Below are 18,714 nucleotides of genomic sequence, written 5' to 3'. Positions count from 1 at the left end.
ACGATCAACGGTCATGAGACTCCCCTGCTCCTTTTGGTTCCTGCTGCTGTTAGGCGCTGGAGGTCTTCTTCTACTGCACCTACAGGACCTCACAGAGACACTCCAGCAACAAAACCAAGGTGAATCAGTCTTTTAGAGATGTAGAGTTCTGTTTTTTTCATGTTGTGTCTGGTTGTCAAAATATCTGCTCCATGTGATAGCCTGAAAGTTAAGTGCTTTTATTCAAGTAAAAAAATATATTAAATATGACTAAGTACAACTTGCTGCTCACAAAGTTCAACAGAGATAAATTTGAGGAATCCCATAACACTTGTGGAAAAAGTTTTAACCAGCATGAATTAATAAGTTGTTATATATATATATATATATATATATATATATATATATATATATATATATATATATATATATAAACAGCAAGGTGATTCCCCAGTGTACACCACAGTTGTCCTCTGCAGGAGCTAATGTTGTGTTTGATTACTGCCATTTTTTGGTTTATTGGAAGTGCTAGCATGTGGTGAAGTGGGTTTTAAAACTCACTGTGTCTTCCCTGCAGAGCCATCAAAAGCTGCTAATATTGTCTGTTTCCATCTTGCGACAGAGGACAATTGTTAGCTGAGCGCGGAAGCTCATGAGAATGATATTATACTGATTGCGAGAGACGCAGGGGAGATATTGCGACGTTATGTCTCGGAAATGTGGGTCAATGAAAAACTCTACAGAAGGTCTTAAAGGAAATTTGCTTGTCAACCTTACTGCTGTTTGTTGATGCAGTATTTAACCTTTTAATTTTAAATCAAATTGATTTGCTGAGAAAGACATTTATGACTACGCATGCTTTTTTATTGTAGCAATTCCCACAGGGATACCTTCAAGTTCAGTTTTAATAGAAAAAAATCTTTTTAATACAAATAAAATAGGCTTTTACAGTAAACTGTTCATGAGTTGTCCATTCACATCCATCCTCTGTAATTGAACCTTAGGTGAGCCCCCAGCCTAAATGCTTGACAAGGTACAAACAATTTACGTTGGACTTCCGTAAATGCATTACATTTGAGACGTTTGTTACCAAAAAAAGCAGAGCACTTTAGCGCATTAGAATCTAATTAGAGAAATGACTAACCTGAGATGATTGAATCTTACGTTACTATTGACTGAGGGATTGTGTAAGCAGTCATTGGTGGGGAAGCTAAATAACAGTTCAATAGTGCCCTGAAAAGGGAGTCTATTCAGTTTCATCTCTCCTGTGCTGATTGATCTGTCTCTCCATACCCTCTGATCCAACCCGCCCAGTCAATGACAGCTGTCTCTGTGGACTCTGAATCATTGGCAGGGAAACTGCGGTTCAAACTAAGTTTTGGCACAGAGGTATTTCAATCTGTTAAGGGCTTGGAGGGCTTGTGGGGGTTTTCCATTTTAGAAGAGAATTTATATATATATATTTATGTAGAGAGAGATTACTAAATATTTAGTTTTTTTTCAGAAAACCATACTGAAATGTGTTTTGGGAAAGAAATGAATACTTTTATTCAGCAATGATGCATTAAATTGATCAGAAGTGACAGTAAAGACATTTATGATTAGGGGTCAACCTATATGTTTTTTTCAGGGCCGATACCGATACTGATTATTACAGATCAAGTAGACCGATGACCATTATTTTGAAACGATATATGTCTTTTGTAAAAATGAAAATTAATGTCAAAACTAGGAAACAAGGGTTCTGACACAACAACTTTCTTTAAATGCTTTTAAACTATTTTATTAGCAAATGGGGTTTGAAAATGACAGATACCGATAACCATAGAAATGCTTAATATCAGTGCTGATCATCAAGGCTATAAATGGTCAACAGCTATTAGGGTTTGATCGTTATGTATTTTTCAGAGCCGATGCCAAAATCGTTTATTACAGATCAAGTAAACCAATACATTTTTGAACTGATTTATCTGGTGTAAAAATGAAAAAGAATGTCAAAATTAAGAATAACAAGGGCTCTGACAAAAACTTTCTTTAAATGCATTTAAATAATTTTATTGGCAAATCTCGGTTTTGAAAATGACCGATACCGATAACCACAAAAAGCTTAATATCGGTGCCGATAATAGGGGTTGACATTTATGTGTTTTTCAGGGCCAGTGCTGTTATTACAGATCAAGTAGACTGATAACCGGTATTTTGAACCGATATATATGTCTGGTGTAAAAATTAAAATTAATGTCAAAATTGAGAACAACAAGGGCTCTGACAAAAACTTTCTTTAAATATTTTTAAATTATTTTATTGGAAAATCATAAAAAAGCTTAATATCAGTGCTGATAATCGGCCAGGTTGATAAATGGTCAACCCCTATTAAAAGTCGACCTTTATGCATTTTTCAGGGCCGATACTGATTATTACAGATCAAGAAGAACAATAACCAGTATTTTGAACTGATATATACTATATGTCTGGTGTATAAATTAAAATTAATTTCAAAATTAAGAATAACAAGAGATCTGACAAAATCTTACTTTAAATGCATTTAAATAATTTTATTGGCAAATCGGTTTTGAAAATGACCGATACCGATAACCACAAAAAGCTTAATATCGGTGCCGATAATAGGGGTTGACATTTATGTGTTTTTCAGGGCCAGTGCTGTTATTACAGATCAAGTAGACTGATAACCGGTATTTTGAACCGATATATATGTCTGGTGTAAAAATGAAAATTAATGTCAAAATTGAGAACAACAAGGGCTCTGACAAAAACTTTCTTTAAATATTTTTAAATTATTTTATTGGAAAATCATAAAAAAGCTTAATATCAGTGCTGATAATCGGCCAGGTTGATAAATGGTCAACCCCTATTAAGAGTCGACCTTTATGCATTTTTCAGGGCCGATACTGATTATTACAGATCAAGAAGAACAATAACCAGTATTTTGAACTGATATATACTATATGTCTGGTGTATAAATTAAAATTAATTTCAAAATTAATAACAAGAGATCTGACAAAATCTTACTTTAAATGCTTTTAAATTATTTTATTGGCAAATCGGTTTTAAAAATGACTGATTCCAATAACCATAAAAATGCTTAATATTGGTGCCAATAATGGGGCAGGCCAGTAAACAGACAACTCCTATTAGGGGTCGACCTTTATGTGTTGTTCAGGGCCGATTATTACAGATCAAGTAGACCGATAACTTGTATTTTGAACCGATATGTCAAATCATTTTTGAAATTTACCGATACAATCGTAAAAATATCGCCACAGATAATCGGCCTGCCGACTATGATGTTACAAAATATTTCTATTTCAAATAAACTTTCTATTAATCAGAGAGTCCTCAAAAATACTTTCACTTGCAGTTGCACCCAAGCCAATGTAAATTAATGAAATATTACTCGCAATTTGTTTTGTGTTAAGTTAGAGTAACTTTTACCAAAAAGAAACTTTTTAAAATTTAGTTGTATTTGTATACGACTGTTTTGTCTTTCCCCAGAGAGTCATACTGAATTTTTTTCTTACTGTTAAAATGCATTTTGTAATTTTTGTGTTTCTCAGCAAACCCCCCAAGCAGTCTGTCCTCTGTGTAATTCAATTTTAACTTTAATCTTGCAGGATTAATAAAATCTAAGAGGTTAAGTTTTGGTGGGCATTAACATGACCCCATTAGTCCCCTCTGCAGATACTGTCTAGATTTAAACATTCACAGCCATTCAGAAGAAGCAGTGGATGGACTGTCTATGACTCTATTAACTTTCATATGACTCTCCTGTCCTATTGTATAATACTAGCATTTATTTCAGCGCAGTTACAGTTGGTGGTATACACTTGCCAGTACAATGATCTATTGTTTTCATTCAAATACATCAGTAGTGATGCATTACACAACACTTTCAGCAATCAGAGGCCTGGTAAGGAAACTAGTGAGGGATTTGTGAGAGTCTGCTTAAATATGGGCCAAGGAATTGAAAGAAATGCAATGGGCCCTGGAGAGGACATATCTCTGTTCATTAAGACTGACTCCTTGTGCATGAAAGAGAATAAATCGCATAAGACTCCGGTCTTAACTATCCAATTACAGCAGTGGATGTTTTAACAACTGTCTAATTCGATGTCTTGCTAAAATGTAGAGCTCTTGCATTGTTTTCGTAGACTTTGCTGATGTGTTTAACGAGGCGTAGAGAAATTAAAATGGATACAGTAGATGGGGACATGGTGTTTTATGCAGAGAGGAAGCAAGCTGACATTTCCTAAACCCAGACATTTAATGCGGTTTTAGGAAGTCCAGTCTGAACCTTTTAGCCCTCTCCACAATTATCAGGTCAGTGATGGACACTCCATTATGAGGTAATTACTACAGAGTTACAGCGATACCGTTGCAAAGTGCCTAAGCAAGAGTTCTCAGCTACCAAAAAAAGGATGTGATCAGTCACGGGCCAATCTATTGTATTGCTTTCAGACGGTCTATTGCAGTCAATGGGATTATAAAGGACTACATCATAGCACATGCATTTCCGACCGTCCCCCCGCCCTAATTTGATTGCCGTTGAGCTCACTTTGCACACCACTTAAACAAGATCAATACTCGTTTACAGCCCTGCTAGATTTACAAGGCAATTTGGAGCAATTATTCAAGTCAATTTTAACCCCACCTCTGCAGAACATTAACAAACTCCACTTCCCATTTAGGATATCATTATTGTCAATAATTTGATGGGTGCTTAACCTTTGACCCATAAGCATCTGTCTGAAGTGTGTCATAAGTGAATACCCAATATGTTTTAAAACAATTCACAGGTCTAGTAGTAGTGAGACACATACAACATACCATTTTCTGTAAGTATTTCTATAATTGAAAGATTTTTTTGGAAAAAACCATGACCAGCCATTCTCATAGCTTCATAAAATTACGGTTGAACCACTGCTGTCACATGAACTAAAATGTCTTAATTTTGTGTTCTGAAGACGAAAGAAGGTCTTACAGGTTTGGAATGACATGAGGTTGAGTAATTAATGACAGAATTTTCATTTTTGGATAAACTATCCCTTTCAGCCGTATGAAATCGTGAGACATATCATGTGGCTTGATAGCATTTTCCTCCTGTCTACTTCAGATGTGTGAGGCTGTAGATTACATTCTTTCCCCAAGGTTCAAAACTTAGAGAGGTGAGAGGTGTGTGAAAATCTCCAGCATCCCCGGATCAACACGCAAACATGTCTCTGCATGGGAAGGTCTCACCGGAGCGTCTTAGTTTAATTAGAGTTCACGCGGAGTGGACCACTCCACAGTCAGGTTTCAGAGGAGTCTGCAGCCTGAGAATATGAATATATACTTGCATTGGGCTCTTCTGGTGCTTTGAAGCAACTGTCTTTCAGATCTAGCCATGCCTCACATCCTGCTCAAACAATTCTGATAACATTACGAGATTATATCTAGATAAACCTGATTATGAGATTGCAAATCCAATTATGTGTGCATATTTTTACAATAATTTATAAGTTAATTCAGTCAAAGAGAGTGGGGATTGTGAACTTAATTTATGATTTAAATTAAATTGTAAGACTCTTTTGGTAGTGAAAAAGTACATATACATTATATGTTATATACACACACACACAGAAACAAACACAACTGAAAACTAAAAAATGTTAGTTTTGAACTCTATGGCTGACGCATTTGTTAGCTCATTAACCATGGGGATCTGTGGGTCTTAGAGGGCTGAATAGTCCAAGGCCAATTTTTTTTTCTTAAATATTTTGAGAATATAAAGTTTTTATGGAAAGAAGTGATTATTTTTATTCAGCAAATATTCATTAAATAGATAAAAGTCACAGTAAAAACATTTATAATGTTTATTTCAAGAGCTAGGACCACACCACAACCAAATATACTAAATATGTTAATGAATAGTTTATTGCTCAGATTTTTAGGGATGAGTAGGAAGAGGATGAAAATGTAAGGGGATAGGATTTGTATATTTAGGCTAGACGATATATGTTGCAATCAAACTTATAGAAATTTGGTAATTCTGTATGTTGTTTCAGGGTTGGAATCATCTGGCATCATATTCACACATTATAGAAACAAAAGTGATTGTGTATAAAATTAAAACACATGGCAGCAACAAACAGTAAGTGATGTGAACTTTATATTTATAGAAGTTGAAAAAATACTTTTGTCTTTGATATATACTTGCATTTATAAATGCATTCATTCAGCAAGGAATCAAAGATTGATTAAAAGTGACTGCGAAGACATGAAAAGACACAGGAATAGTTATCAGAAACACCTTAGTGGTGCAGCTTGGACACATCCTCAGTAATGAACCCAGGGTCACAGGGTGTTTCGGGTCTTAGATCATCAGACACCCTCACCTGAGCGACCCAGCCAGGGATGATCAGACCCCGACTTGTGTCCAAGCAGCGCACTAAGCCATACGTCGCCCCTTTTGATCCACAGCCACCTAGAGGCTTTCTCCGCTGCCTCGCAGATGTTTCTGGTGGCTTTCCTTCCTTGAGCACCTCTAATTCCAAGCAGCCTGAGTGATCGCTGCAGGCTCTGTCCTGGGAATCCTCTGCAGCCAATCTCAATTGGCTCACAGCGGGCCCTCCACCCCTTCCGCCTGCAGTCCTCCACCAGTTCCAAATACTTCGCCTTTTTCCGCTCAAAAGCTTCCTTAATCCTGTCTTCCCAGGGGACTGTGAGTTCCAGTAGCACCACTTGCTTTGTACTCTCTGATGTTAGGACCATATCTGGCCTGAGTGTTGTGCTGGTGATGTGGTCTGGAAACTTTAGTTGCCTCCCCAGGTCCACCTTCAGCTGCCAGTCACCTGCTGTAGATAGCAGACCAGCTGGGACCTTTGGCTGTGACTGAGGCTTCTCCCCAGCCCTGACGAAAACAATGTATGGCCTTGCTCGGGGCTGGTGCTTGCTTTGCTGGATTCCGGCACAGATGGTATCAGCTACTGCCTTCAGCACCTGGTCATGGCGCCATCGGTACCTCCCCTCCCCCAGTGCTTTCAGGCAGCAGCTCAAAATGTGCTCCAGCGACCCTCTTGCAGGGCACAGAGGACAGGATGGTGCTTCCGCTAGCCCCCAGCAATGCAGATTGGCTGGGCTTGGTAAGACATCATACACTGACTGGATCAGAAACTTGAGTCTTGCTGGCTCTGACCTCCAAAGTTCTGACCAGGTGATTTTCCGTGTCAGTGCATGTTCCCAATTGGTCCAAGCTCCCTGTTGACGCATAGTCACCGTTTTACTGCGCCGCTCCTCTTCCACCTCTGCTCGGACCTCGCCCTGAATCATCTGCCGTCTGTCCCTCCCCTGCGCTCTGTCATAGCGCGGCGTTTTATGGCAGCCGAGTCCTGCTCGCCCAACCGCCACAGACCCTACTAGCACTCCATGCCGCAACCTTGCCTCTGCCCGCTGGACTGCCTCCTGCGCCCTCCACTTCCTTCCAGTCCTGACTTCTATGCCTGCAGAGGAGACTCTGGTGTCGGATGAGTCTCTGTACAGTAACACCTCCCTGGCTCTTGTTACTTTAAATTCCTCTGTGAGGCCTGAGAACGGGAGCTGGAGCTTGTTGGTGTGCCCATACAGGGCAATGCAGCTCAGGCTCTTCGGCAGGCCCAGCCACCTGCGCAGGAACTGGCTGATGTTTCTCTCCAGGGTCTCCACCGTTGTTATTGGGACCTGGTACATCAACAGTGGCCACAAAAGCCTTGGCAAAATGCCATGCTGATATATCCAGGCTTTAAATTTCCCGGGGAGACCTGTCCTGTCCACTGCTGCAAGCCAGTGTTTCAGCTCTGCGTGCATGGCCTGGATTGCTACTGTGTCCCTCAAAGTCACGTCAAAGAACTTCCCCAAGCTCTTCACCGGCTTCTCCGTCAATGATGGTATTTGGAGACCGTTCATGTAGAAGCGGAATTTTTCCTCAACTCTCCCCTTCCTCAACACAAGGGACTGGCATTTAGCTGGCTTGAATGTCATTCTCGCCCAAGATGTTAGCCTTTCCAGACCTTTAAGGAGCCAGCGGCACCCTGGCACTGATGTTGTTGTGACTGTTAGGTCATCCATAAAGGCTCTAATTGGCGGTTGGCGAGTGCCAGATCTGGAGAGAGGCCCTCTGCATTCCACTTCTGCCGCCTTGACAAGCATGGTCATCGCTAGGGCAAACAGCGACACTGATATGGTGCAACCAGTGATGATGCCTTTTTCTAGGCGGTGCCATGCTGATGTTATAGATCCAGATGTGAATCTCATACTAAAACTACTGTAATAGTCCTGTATGAGATCTGTGATCTTCTGCGGAACATGGTGCATCGTCAGGGCTTTTGTCACCAGCTTGTGGGGAATTGATCCATAGGCATTTGCCAGGTCCAGCCAGATGACTGACAAATCTCCATGGTTCTCTCTGGCCTCTCGGATCAGCTGGGTGACCACTCCAGTGTGTTCAATGCAGCCTGGGAAGCCTGGAACTCCTCCCTTCTGCACGCTAGTGTCAATGTTGGAATTCCTCAGGAGGAAATCGGTCATGCGATTGGCAAGGATCTTGAAGAAGATCTTGCCCTCTACGCTAAGCAGTGAGATGGTACGGAACTGCGAGATGTCACTTGCGTTTTCCTCCTTTGGTATCCACACACCTTCGGCATACCTCCACTGCTTGGCTACCCTGCCTCTTCGCCATACTACCCTGATGATTCTCCACAGCCTCTGCAGAAGTCTTGGGCAGTGCTTGTACACCTTGTATGGCACGCCGCTCGGCCCTGGTGCTGCACTAGTCCGTGCAGCCCTGACCGTGTTCTTGACCTCTGCCAGCGTTGGCTCTTTGGTGTTGAATTGGCTGGATGGTAGTGGTGGTGAAATTAGTTCTCTGCAGGGGCCCAGGTCTTCCTCCCTCTGCTGGTCGCTGTATGTTTCAGAGAGATGGCGGTTGATGTCGTCTTCTGGGCACATGAGGGTCCCACTCCGCTTCTGCCCAAGCAGCTTCTTCGTAAACCCAAAAGGGTTAGCTATGAAGGCAGTGCGCTTGCGGGCCCTCTCTCTACCCTTCCTCCTGTGCCGCTCAGCACGACGTAGGGAGATGAGCTTCTTCCTAAGGATGTCCCGGAGCTCAGCCAGGGCGGGCTTTTCTTCCTCGCTCGCCTTCTTAAAACGTTGTTTCAAGGACTTCAAGTCTCTCCTGAGTGCAGAGATCTTATTCTCTCGCCTGTTGGGTCTAGCTGTGGTCTTGGCCTTTGGCTGTTTGATACCAAACCGCTCAGCACCGATGCAGATGATGAAGGTGCACATCGTTTGGAGCTGCTGGTCCACACTCCCTTTCGATGATGCTTCCAAGGCACCATCTACGTCTCCGTCGAACTGGCGCCACTCAGTCTCATTGTGTGCCGCTGGCCACAAGACCCTGCGATGTTCGGATGGATTGTTGGGTGTAGCACGCCGAGCTTGGAGGTTCTGAACACTGTGGGTTGACTCCAGGCCCTGCTCCTCCTCCGTCTCACCAGGGGCTATGCTTTGCAATGCCTCTGTGCGTTGTTCAGCTTGCTCCCTCCTCGTACAGCCCATCTTTGTCTGATGGATCTTCAGACCTTTCAGGTTCTTGCAGCTTTTGCCACACATACAGGTTACTCTCGTTATCGTTAATCCGTTGCTCATATTCTGCACCAAAAGGTCCGTCCGTGTGGGGTGCTCATCCTCCCCCCCTCTCGGGCACCCCTGGGGGTATCTTTCATTAGGGCTTTCTGTAGCTTAATTGGGTGCAACCCTCACGGGAGCTGCAGCTTGGGGTGCTAACCCTCGCTGCCCCAGTTGCCGTCTCTCCGAGCTGTCCACTGTCTCTCCAGCCGTCACTACACTGTTCGTAGTTGTCATCCAGCCTTTCCTGGATGTCACTGGCTGTGCCAGAAAAATAGTTATCAGAAACACCTTAGTGGTGCAGCTTGGACACATCCTCAGTAATGAACCCAGGGTCACAGGGTGTTTCGGGACTTAGATCATCAGACACCCTCACCTGAGCGACCCAGCCGGGGATGATCAGACCCCGACTTGTGTCCAAGCAGCGCACTAAGCCATACGTCGCCCCTTTTGATCCACAGCCACCTAGAGGCTTTCTCCGCTGCCTCGCAGATGTTTCTGGTGGCTTTCCTTCCTTGAGCACCTCTAATTCCAAGCAGCCTGAGTGATCGCTGCAGGCTCTGTCCTGGGAATCCTCTGCAGCCAATCTCAATTGGCTCACAGCGGGCCCTCCACCCCTTCCGCCTGCAGTCCTCCACCAGTTCCAAATACTTCGCCCTTTTCCGCTCAAAAGCTTCCTCAATCCTGTCTTCCCAGGGGACTGTGAGTTCCAGTAGCACCACTTGCTTTGTACTCTCTGATGTTAGGACCATATCTGGCCTGAGTGTTGTGCTGGTGATGTGGTCTGGAAACTTCAGTTGCCTCCCCAGGTCCACCTTCAGCTGCCAGTCACCTGCTGTAGACAGCAGACCAGCTGGGACCTTTGGCTGTGACTGAGGCTTCTCCCCAGCCCTGACGAAAACAAATAAATTATGTTTCAAAATATATTCTATATAAATATATATATATATATATATATATATATATATATATATATATTTATATTTATATTCATAAATATATTTATATATTCATACAAGTATATAAATATATTCATAAATATATTTAAGAATAGAAAAATTATGAAGCCCCTAAAGAGACCTTGCAGAAAAGAAGACATTTGCATGCACACAAGAAACTTTTGCCTTCACAAGAGAAACTATTGCATGCACATGAGAGGCTATTGCATGCTCAGGAGAAATTTTTGCGTGCACACAAAACTATTGTGTGTTCACAAGAAACTATTGCATGTTCACAAGAAACTTTTGTGCGCACACAAGAAACTATTGCTGGCACCTAAGAAACTATTGCATGCTCACGAGAAACTATTGCATGCTCACAAAAAAGTATTGCGTGCTCACGAGAAACGATTGCATGCACACAAGAAACTATTGCGTGTTCACGAGAAACTATTGTGTATACATGAGAAACTATTGCATGCTCACGAGAAACTGTTGCATGTGCACAAAACTATTGTGTGTTCACAAGAAACTATTGCGTGTTCACAAGAAACTTGTGCGCACACAAGAAACTATTGCTGACACATAAGAAACTATTGCATGCTCACGAGAAACTATTGCATGCTCACGAGAAACTATTGCATGCTCACGAGAAACTATTGCATGCTCACAAAAAAGTATTGCATGCTCACGAGAAACGATTGCATGCACACGTGAAAGTATTGCGTGCTCACAAGAAACTTTTGCGTGCTCACAAGAAACATTTCCTGGCTCACAAGAAATTGTGGCGTGCAAACGAGAAACTATTGCGTGCTCACAAGAAACTGTGGTGTGCTCACAAGAAACTTTTCCTGGCTCACAAGAAACTTTTCCTGGCTCACAAGAAACTGTGGCGTGCAAACGAGAAACTATTGCATACTCACAAGAAACTATTGCATTCTCACGAAGAAGTATTGCGTGCTCACGAGAAACGATTGCGTGCACACAAGACACTATTGCGTGCATACAAGACACTATTGCGTGCACACGTGAAACTATTGCGTGCTCACAAGAAACTTTTGCGTGCTCACAAGAAACTTTTCCTGGCTCACAAGAAACTGTGGCGTGCAAACGAGAAACTATTGCATGCTCATGAGAAACTATTGCGTGCACACGAGAAACTATTGCATGGACGCGAGAAACTATTGCATGGACACGAGAAACTATAGCGTGCTAACGAGAAACTATTGCGTGCTCACGAGAAACTATTGCATGGACACGAGAAACTATTGCCTGGACACGAGAAACTATTGCATGCTCACAAGAAACTATTGCATGGACACGAGAAACTATTGCGTAGACACGAGAAACTATTGCATGCTCACGAGAAACTATTGCATACTCACGAGAAACTATTGCATGCTCACGAGAAACTATTGCATACTCACGAGAAACTATTGCATGGACACGAGAAACTATTGCATGGACACGAGAAACTATTGCATGGACACGAGAAACTATTGCATGGACACAAGAAACTATAGCGTGCTAACGAGAAACTATTGTGTGCTCACGAGAAACTATTGCATGGACACGAGAAACTATTGCCTGGACACGAGAAACTATTGCATGCTCACGAGAAACTATTGCATGGACACGAGAAACTATTGCGTAGACACGAGAAACTATTGCATGCTCACGAGAAACTATTGCATGGACACGAGAAACTATTGCGTGGACACGAGAAACTATTGCATGGACACGAGAAACTATTGCGTGGACACGAGAAACTATTGCATGCTCACGAGAAACTATTGCATGCTCACGAGAAACTTTTGCGTGCGCACAAGAAACTATTGTACACAAGAAACTTTTGCGTGCTCACGAAAAATTATTGTCCTCATATAACATTATATATATATATATAATATTATATATATATATATATATATATATATATAAAATATTATATATATATATATATATAGATAGATAGATAGATATATATATATATAGACAAACACAACTTAAAGCTACTACATTTTCTCAGTTCCCCTATAATTGTCAGATTTTTTCTCTGGCTGACGCATTTGTTAGCTCATTCACCATGGGGATCTGTGGGTCTTTGAGGGCCGAATAGTCCAAGGCCAACCTAGCTGCATCTGTCTCTAAACAAATTTTTTTTTCACTTCACAAACTGCAAACAAACAGTGCTTTCATTGTCTCTGGAGGTGATGCACTTTTTTTCAAGGAGATTTGTACATGGCTTATATTTATTTGTTTTTCTACAAAATATCTGCAGTCTCGAAACGGCATAAAACCAACTAAATGCATCTCTCCTACATACAACCACAGCCTCTCACATGTCCTTTTAACCTCAAGAAACGACTCAATGATGAAGAAATAAGGAAAAGCACAAACCGTGGAAAAAGAAGCAAAGAAAGACTTAATGGTTTTGTGAAGCGTTCTATCAAACCCACTCGAAGCAGTGGGCATGGAGGTCATCACATTTGAAAGATGTTTTTCAGTGTCGAATATACGCAGCTATTTAACATTCTGTCATACTGCTCGTTAAGTTCGTTTAGGTATATGACACGAAGGTCAATTAGTATCGCATTCACTGTTCAATTATGGTTCTTGAGGTTGGCAATGTTTAAAAGGGCACATACTGTACCTCTTGTCCATTTTAACTATGTGACACCTATAACAATATAAGATGGGAGTGATATTCTGTTCATATAGCTCTGAATTAATGAAGGTGAATTACCAGACAGCTTTGATTATGGCCACAAGCTGTAATTTTATCCAGCCTCATACTTCACCTTGCTTCATGCATAAATTGCAGTGTTAAATCAAATGGGTTCGATACTCCACTTCATGAGGCAAAAAAAAATGCAATTTCACTCTCTTTATTTATAGAAATCCTGATATTCGACCCCCTCCCATGGCCCAGTGAGGGTGCTGTACTATGTAGGTGCAGCGGTTTGTGGCCAGGGTATTTATAGATGAAAGATGACAGAGAGACTCTCGCACTTTCTATCGGCCGGGCATGACTTGTGGTATCTGAACACAAGGCTATTGCTTTCCTTTGAGAGGGGGTAAAACTTTCTCGGCCACTATTATTTGATCCTTTTCAAAAACGCAGTAGTTGCTCCTCCATGCACCCAGTGCAGAGTTCTGTGAAAGCAGAGAGGCTTGACACAATTAGGCCACTGGCTGCTGTCCATACAGCAGGTGTTTCCTTAATTAAGATGAGAAATGAGGGAGTACACTGCATACATACGTCATTATCCAGCTTTATGACTTACTTTATCTTGATTTAAAGTACCCAGATTTTAGTTATTTCTTGTTAGAGTAGCCAAACCGAGCCACAAAATGATTTTGTACCAGTATGTATAAGCTTGTGTTTATATATTTTATATATTAGTTGGTTTAACTCTTTAATAACTCCCTTACAAAAACAGTCACTTTTATCGTTTCTGAATGAATCAGTAGCTAGGTTTCAATCAAAAGTTGTGAATTTAACATATGCGCAAAATTCGAATATTGCGTAAAACATTCGCAAATTAGCACCGTTTCCATCCGAGTCAAAGAGAACAGAATCATCACTTCCTCATAAACTGCCACTAAATATCACAAAGAAAAGTAGGAAGTAGGAAAAGCCATTGCTTTCGGAGGTGGATGCCGGCTGTTTGGGAATGCTGTCGTGTAAGATAGTAGGAGGCAATTATACAGAAATACTTTGAAGACAGACTTTGCTCAGGCATATAAGAATGACCATAACAACAATTCAGATGCTGTGCAACAAGATCACTTCGCTGGTTAGTCAGGTTTACCGTCCTATATTGCAAAGTCACATTGCTTTTTTGACGCGTATGGAGGAATTTATTCGGAAGATGCATTTCCATCTACTATTATTCGAATTAACCCTCTTTTGCACCGATTTTTTTTCTTCACATTTACAGGTAACCTGGCATACATAAAAGTCACATGTACTATAACCTCCAAGAATCACCTCATTTGTGGCCAGGATAATGATTTATTTACACTGCACAGCTCCAACACGGTCATAACATCGGTTAATGGAAACGGCGTCAATTTGCAATAGGTTTTTTATCGACATTTATATATTTTAATTTATAAAATTAAATTAATGAATTACTACTATTGCAATATTAATGACAGTTTCTATGAGACTCACCAAATATGAATATAAATCCTTTGTGGGTATTTATCACTTTTAAGACATTTGTTTTGATAGAAATGATTCTCCCTGGCAGTGTAATTTTGAGCTGGAAGCTTCTTCATTATGATTTTGCCTAAATTAACTCACGGCTATCCTCCAAGGCCTGAAATATGCTGATGCTGTACAAGTGCATCTCAGCATATATATTCATGGTAAGAGAAGCTTCAGGCTTCTATATTAGAGACTTGCTGCATGGCATGTAAATATCAGTGTCAGATAATGAACAAAACACCTGTGTTGACAGTATCTCCTCCTGCAATAACTTTCCTATAAGCTTTACTGGACAAAATAACAATCTCTGCAAGGCTTTGATTAAATCAAACCTCAAGGCCATGTGTGAAGCGATAGGGTTGTCTAGCATAAGCTGATTATGTGTTCATCTAAAATGCAGCATCAAAACAACAGGTTATTTCAAGCGATGCCAAAATTAACACAAAGACATTATGAGCTACATATTTTAAAGGAAGCATTCATCTAAAAAATGAAAATTCTGTCAGCATTTATTCACACCCATGTCGTTCCAAACCTGTATGACTTTCTTCTTCAATAGAACACACAAGGAGGAATCTGCCAAGTTGCCAATAACAATAAACAGAATGCAAATGCACCATAAAGTAGTCCATGCAGTAGTCTTTTTCTCACACTATTATATAAAGTATACAAATCCTTCAATAAAGGAACCAGTATAGTTCAGCGGGTTAACAGGGTCAGGGAGATCATAATGGACAGGAGGAAGGCGCTCAACTGTAAGTCTTTTATCTGATCTATCTTGGGGATTCTGCATCATCAGAACAGGAAGCATCACTCAACGCGTAGTTCAGACAGAGTTCAGGGGCACGAGCGTTTTTCTCCCTGAGATGGCCTCGGTGTGAACTCTAAATTGGCTCTTTGATCTTTGAAGGCAGCAAAACTCAGCACTATAGTAAAGAAACCAACATGTATTAATTTGAAAAAGTTGAACATATGTTTTAAGTTTTTTTTATTTATTTTTTTACTTTTTTATGAACATGCTGTCATATACACATAAAAAATTGTGCCACAGTTGTGGCAAAATTTGTGCGACTAGATGCTATCTGTTACGCGGCTGGTGGCTGAATGGAAGAGGACAAGGCAGGATATTCCAAGAACAGTCTTTTAATATATTCCACGATAACAAATACACGATAAACATGAGCAGGGTAATTCCAAACACACGTAACGTAAATGATGGCAGACAAAGAAACAGGGAAGAACTCAAGACTTAAATTCTGTGAGGGTAATTACAAAGACAGGTGTACTAGATTAGATAAACGAGCAGGAAGAAACCAAACATAGGGTCCGTGGGTGAAAACAGAGGGAGACATGTAACATATCGCCCCCCTCCCAGAAAGGCGCGTCCTCGCGCCTAAAAAGAGTCCAGCCAGGATGAGGCCCCAGGGCGGAGTCGATGGAGGGAGGAGCCATGGTGGAGAGATGGCAGACGACACCCTGGGGATGAGTGATGGAGACGGAGCTACTGGCAGAGGTGACCCAGGTGGAGCCGAGCAGACGGAGAGCCAGGGTGACACAGAGGATCCAGAGGGCCAAGGCGGAACTGATGGCTCAGGTGACCGAGGCGGAGATGTGGATCCAGAAGACCGCCGCGGAGCCGGAGCAACAGAGGACAAAGGAGGAGCTGGAGGAAAGGAGGAGCCTGACAGAGCCGGAGGGACAGAGTGACGAGGCGAAGCTGGAGGAGTGGAGTCCCGAGGCGGCGGATGGTTGACGACTGACCAAGGCGAAGCCGAAGGGACGAGGGAGCCCGGTGGAGCTGGTGGGATGACGGGCCACGGTGGAGACGAAGGAGCCAGGAGCCAGGAGCCAAGGCGGAGCCGAAGGGTCGGAGGACCGAGGTGGAGTCCAGGACTCGGAGGATGGAGGCAGAGACTGGGGATCGACACACCTATGCGGAGCTGGAGCCTGGAAGTCCCTAGTCTCGCGTAGCCAGACCTTCAGACTGACGGCTGAAGGTCTGGAATTCATGGCAGCTTTAGTTGGCCAAGGCCCGCCCATAAGGCCGTTTGACCGACATGTCAAACAACCAATCACAGTTCGTTTCGTTCAGCGTCACGTTTCAGTGCATGGAAATGCCCCCATAAGGCATTTCCAAAGACTGGCATGCAACAAGTCAGTCATTGAAATAACCAGCATTGAATGTTAAATAAGAAGAGGGAGAACAAGCAGTAAGTCAGTAATTTGTTCGCGAACGTCGCAAATGTGTATAACAACTATGGTGTCTGCATAAGCATCTTTTAGCAAAACGCGAGTAAATCCGTCGGCGCTTTGTTTCCCCGCAGACCAAAAATAAACGCGACACTCGCATCTCCCGGATATCCGATCAAATTCAACTAATCAGATCACAACTTCGACATTCCTGAAGTGTTTCCAGTTAAGTGTACCATATGCATCAGACGTTTAGCCAACGTTCCGTGGGCGTGACGTCTGAGGCTGAGACTAGGAAGTCCCGAGACGGATCCACACTTCCTAATGGCGCAGCCTGAGGGTGAGCTGAGGGACAGACAGGCACCAGCAGAGACAGGGCTGCGGAACTGGCTGGTTTGAGTGGAGGCGGGAGAGGGAGGCTGGGTGGGAGTTTCGGTGACATAGGAGAGCTGGACGGAACCAGCCAAGACTCAGGAGCACAGTGTAGCCGGCACACACACCTGGTCAGTCGCGTTGTCGAGCTCACTCTCCGTGGTGATGTTGTCCTCTGTCGCTTTAATTGCGGCGGTCGCTTTAATTGCGGCGGTCGCTTTAATCACGGCGGGCTTTGGCTCTGTGGCTGCAGTGGGCTCTGCCTTGTGCTCCATGCTGCGGGGTGATAACAGCGGGCTGGGCTCTGGATTGGGAATGGGGCTGGAGATGTCTTCCTTAACAGGACAGACGAAGAAATACAGTTCATTACTCTCCAGCACCCACTCCACGAAGGCGGCGAAATTCTCCCTGGGACTGTTCACTGGTAGGTGTGCCTTACACGGCTTGCTCAGGCTGGTGTAATAGAAAACACTGAGCGAGCGATCCGGGAAGTGTGTAAGACACGCCAGATCTAAGAAGTCCCTAGTGTGGTCCTCCAGCAAACGGTCCTGTTGCTTCAGGCAGAGGAGTTGGACTGCTGGTAGATCCATTCCGGGAGATAAATATACTTAATTTGTAGGTCTGCCATTCTGTTACGCGGCTGATGGCTGAATGGAAGAGGACAAGGCAGGATATTCCAAGAACAGTCTTTTAATATATTCCACAATAACAAATACACAATAAACATGAGCAGGGTAATTCCAAACACACGTAACGTAAATGATGGCAGACAAAGAAACAGGGAAGAACTCAAGACTTAAACTGTGAGGGTAATTACAAAGACGGGTGTACTAGATTAGATAAATGAGCAGGAAGAAACCAAACATAGGGTCCGTGGGTGAAAACCGAGGAAGACATGTAACACTATCTGTGCTGAAATAGCATTTTTTTATCCATTTTAATTTTTTTTAGCCCAAATATACCCATTTATTAAAAGTTTAGTTCACTTCCAAAATAAAAATGTCCAAATTTACTCACCCCAATGTCACCCAAGATGTCTTTCTTTCTTCAGTCGAAAAGAAATGAAGGTTTTTGAGGAAAACATTCCAGGATTTTTATCCGTTTCAATGCAGATTCAAAGGGTTCTACATGATCCCATCCAAAGAATAAGCAAAACGATCTGTCATTTTCTTAAAAAAAAAAAAGATGGAATACTTTTTAACCACAAATACTTGTCCTGCGCTAGATTGACCTCACGCAAATCAAACAATGATGTGGGGTGATTTTAAAGTTGGAGGACAAAATTAGATATTTGAGTTATTCGCCTTATCCTACCTTTTTGAACCGAAGTACACCTTTTTGAACCGTCAGCGAGTGCACCTT

At 42.3% G+C, this 18,714-nt stretch overlaps 1 protein-coding gene across 1 annotated transcript; it reads right to left on the bottom strand.

Annotated features, from left to right (window-relative positions):
- Positions 1–6,357: 6,357 nt before the first annotated feature.
- On the bottom strand, positions 6,358–9,294 carry LOC141348786 (uncharacterized). The gene has a single exon (XM_073853068.1). It carries the CDS (start codon positions 9,292–9,294, stop codon positions 6,358–6,360), a length of 2,937 nt encoding a protein of 978 aa, XP_073709169.1.
- Between the last annotated feature and the right edge of the window lie 9,420 nt (positions 9,295–18,714).

This window comes from Garra rufa, chromosome 13 (assembly GCF_049309525.1).
Source record: "Garra rufa chromosome 13, GarRuf1.0, whole genome shotgun sequence".
Lineage (NCBI taxonomy): Eukaryota > Metazoa > Chordata > Actinopteri > Cypriniformes > Cyprinidae > Garra > Garra rufa.
Note: the sequence above shows the minus strand (reverse complement) of the source record. Positions and strands in the feature narration are given on the sequence as shown.

Coding starts and splice junctions, on each gene's coding strand:
- LOC141348786 (XM_073853068.1), bottom strand. CDS start 9,294: ATGTGCACCTTCATCATCTGCATCGGTGCTGAGCGGTTTGGTATCAAA.